Source organism: Alexandromys fortis, unplaced genomic scaffold, assembly GCF_014885135.2.
Source record: "Alexandromys fortis isolate MF-2015 unplaced genomic scaffold, M_Fortis_MF-2015_v1.1 scaffold_324, whole genome shotgun sequence".
Lineage (NCBI taxonomy): Eukaryota > Metazoa > Chordata > Mammalia > Rodentia > Cricetidae > Alexandromys > Alexandromys fortis.
The window spans coordinates 504,317-507,646 of NW_026068221.1; the positions used below are offsets into that span (position 1 = coordinate 504,317).

The 3,330-nt window shown below is 47.9% G+C and overlaps 1 protein-coding gene across 1 annotated transcript; it reads right to left on the minus strand.

Moving 5' to 3' along the window:
* Positions 1 to 4: 4 nt before the first annotated feature.
* Positions 5 to 2,280, minus strand: LOC126493543 (protein ARMCX6-like; the record flags this gene model as incomplete). Its single annotated transcript, XM_050130549.1, has 5 exons — positions 2,204 to 2,280; positions 2,025 to 2,050; positions 1,808 to 1,901; positions 1,407 to 1,521; positions 5 to 1,071 (listed from the first exon to the last, which is right to left on the minus strand). A coding segment is annotated over exon 5 (924 nt), but the record flags the coding sequence as incomplete, so codon positions are not given.
* Positions 2,281 to 3,330: the final 1,050 nt, after the last annotated feature.

Below are 3,330 nucleotides of genomic sequence, written 5' to 3' on the forward strand. Positions count from 1 at the left end.
ATGGGGAGAGGGCTTCCACGAGCATCTCTCTGAAGGCCTCCACGAGCATCTCTCTGTTCCCACCTCTCATAAAGGGGAGCATGAAGGAGAACAGTATTTGGGCAGCCAGCACTTCCCCGGCCAACACTGGCTTTTCAGACAAACCCAGCAGTGCTTCCAAACCCTGACCCTTTGCACATCCACTGCCCTCGGATATCAAAGGAAACTTCAGGTCTGAAACCGACTTGGCAAGCATGTTATTAATAACCGTCATGCTTATTAGCAGATTTAATCCGGCCTGCTGCAGAAATGACTTGCAGCAATGTAACACCATCTCTCGACACACTTCATCGATGGACATCTCAATCTGGCCCTGATTTCCAATACTGGTGTTTGGGTTTCCTGGGACACACAAAGCCTTCTCCCTCACAGTGGTCTGGGGGGTGGGGATCCCGTTTGCAACCACTGAGATGCTGGCCCAGTGCCTACTGACATTGTGGCTAAGGGGAAAGCCAGCATTTGTGGGCTTGGTGAACATCTTTTTTCCTTGAATGGAAGCACACTTGCCCCGGTCCAGAGCACAACTGAAAGATTTAAAGGTTTGAGCACCCCACGTGTGTTTATGTTCATAAGGGAATGGTCGCTGTTTTATTGGGTGTGCTCTGTTTGCCTTCCCCCCTCCTGAATGTCTGTCCTCAGTCCCACCTGGGGACCCAGGTTCATCCCAGTCCCCATCCTTACTCCAGGGCCGAGCCATTGTTGTGAAATCAAACCAAATATTTGTCTCCTCTTCATCCAGATCCTGTTCGTCATCACAATCGTCTTCCTCCTCGTCCTCCAGTTCATTTCTCGCCCCTCTTCCCATGGTCAGTTTGTACATGCAGTAGCAGGCACCTGCCCCGATCATCAGTCCTGCCGCCATCCAACTTATTTCCCGGGCCCGACCCATACTTGAACGGGTGTGAGCCTTTTGGCCAGACAGGAGAGGGCCTTTCTTCACGGGATTGAAGTGAGTTCACAGCGGCTGCGTGAACTATGGTGCAGGTCAGTAATCTTCAGCCTCTCCTAGCTTCTGTGATTCTGGTGGTGACTCTATGGGTGACAGAAATAGCATTAGGATCCTGATCTGTGACTGGGTTCGTACCAGCCAAGACTGATAGGAGTTCACATTCTTGTTGAGAAAGTTGGATTATTAGGAAATGATGTCATTATTCTTCTCTGTCTTCCTATCTCTACCCTCCGATTCCACTTTTAATCTTCCAGGATTCTCAGAGGTAGACAGGAGAGGAGACTGTGATGTGACAGGAAGACAGGTGACAGGGACAGCTAACCCTCATGCGGTCGCCTCGAACACCCACCTACTTTGCCTCCTCCTCCTCCCCACCCAAAAACCATAACATGCTTTCCTACCAACCTCAGAAATATACCTCAGAAATATTTTCTTCTCGTGTCTTCTGCTTTATTCCCTGCACGGTGATGGATGGACCGAGCCGGGCAAAAGGACATTCGAAAAGCTCCGGAGCCAGCAATGGAGAACTGAAACTGTAGTCGGACAGATCTAACTACACGGATAGGGGCTTTTTCTGAATTTGGGATTTTTGAGTAAAAATAATTTCTCACACCCTCCCGACTTTGCTAACGAGGGCCTCCCCACCCCCTCCTCGTCCGCCATTTCCCCAGCAAAGGCCGCCACACCCCTTTCCCTGCACCGAAATGGGAGGGGGTGTGGAAAAAGAAGGGGCCAGGAGAGGGCGACTAGGACCTGGCCCGCAAAGATCCCAGCCCCCCTCTTCTTCCACCCACTCCTTGGGTTCGGGATGAATCCCACCTTCAAACCTGCAGTAAGATTCCAGTCAAAGCGATTTTCTCCCTCTCTAGCCAAGGCGAGCAGAGACCCAAAGACCTGCAAACGGACAGGGGACCTGGGGTGTGTGGGCGGGAGACACAGAGTGCTTAGTGGACTCACCAGCACCTAGGACACGGTGACCGGATTGTGGATCCTTTCTTTGCTTGAATTTCGTGCAAGTACCGTTCACCCCTCTCACCTCAACCTGAAGCCCGCCACTTCTCCCTATCAAAAGAAGCGAGGGTGGGATGCGGGTCGTGGGATAGGTATTTAAAAAAGTAGGTGAGAAACGGACATAGCCCCTATCTGCGGAACTTGAACGCTAGATGCTCTTGTCCCTCTCCCGCCCGCATCACCTTCCAAGCAGCTTCCACCGACCTGTACAGTCCGAGCGAGTTTCCTTCTCCTTCACGCGCCTGCAGAGTAATAGGGGGTTGGTACCCGGTCAGAGGCGACTAACAGGACTTCAGCTCTAGGCGGCTCTGGGTCACGTGATAGCCACGTCACCAGTGAGCTCTAGCCCCCAATTTCCACTCCCACAAGCAGTGCGGCAGGCGCCAGTAGGCTCCGTACCTCCCCCAGTTCTTGGGGCCCTGTTAGTCTTTTTTTTTTTTTTTTTTTTTTTTTTTTTTTTTTTCAGTAGCAATACCAGAAACCAGAAGTTACCGTTTCTCGTGTTTGAGTTTGACTTTCTCGAATGACTGCGCATTCACACTTTCTTCTTGGGGAAACTGTCTGATTCTTTCGTTGGCTTTCAAACTCCTGCATCCTTTTCTTTAATTTCTACTCCTTTCTATTTTCAGTTTCTGCATCAAAGTTGGGGAGAGGAAGCAGCGAAGGAATCGCAGGTGTGAGGGGAATTTGGATGAACACTTTTGATCCATTTATGTTTTATTTCATCTCTTCTATTTGGTAGACTACTATTTTGTTATTATAAGACAAAATGAAGCTATCTCCATAAACAAATTCCAAATCTTTTAAATTGTATGTAAACAAAGAAATGAAGATTTTCCAGTTAATAGCTAGATCTCATTGATTTTGCAAAGTTCATTAGTATAACATCAAAAATATTTTCTTCTCAATAGTAGCTTTTAAATAGTGCCTTACAGTTTTCAAGTGTATCCTTTGAAACAAAGCCAGCATGCTTCCAATATGATCGACGGAACATAAATGGATTAGGGGTGAGGATGGTCAGGTTCTGGCCATTTTATGAAGGTGTGAGCCATTTATTTGTTCCTTTCTTTATACTGATTGAACTCACGGGTGTCAGAAAATTGAGATCTTGTACAAGGTTCAATAATGACTTCCAGTCTCACCCAAAAGGTAGATTTTATGCAGACACCACCTCAGGTTTCAGATGAACTTTACAAATTAGTAACACCACAGATTGCCTGCTTTTCATTCCAAGGGATTTAAATTCTGTACTGTAGTTTCATGACCCAACCCATGAACCACCCTGAAATTAGGGAACTCTCTGCTGTCCCATTGATGAGAGCTCTACTTGT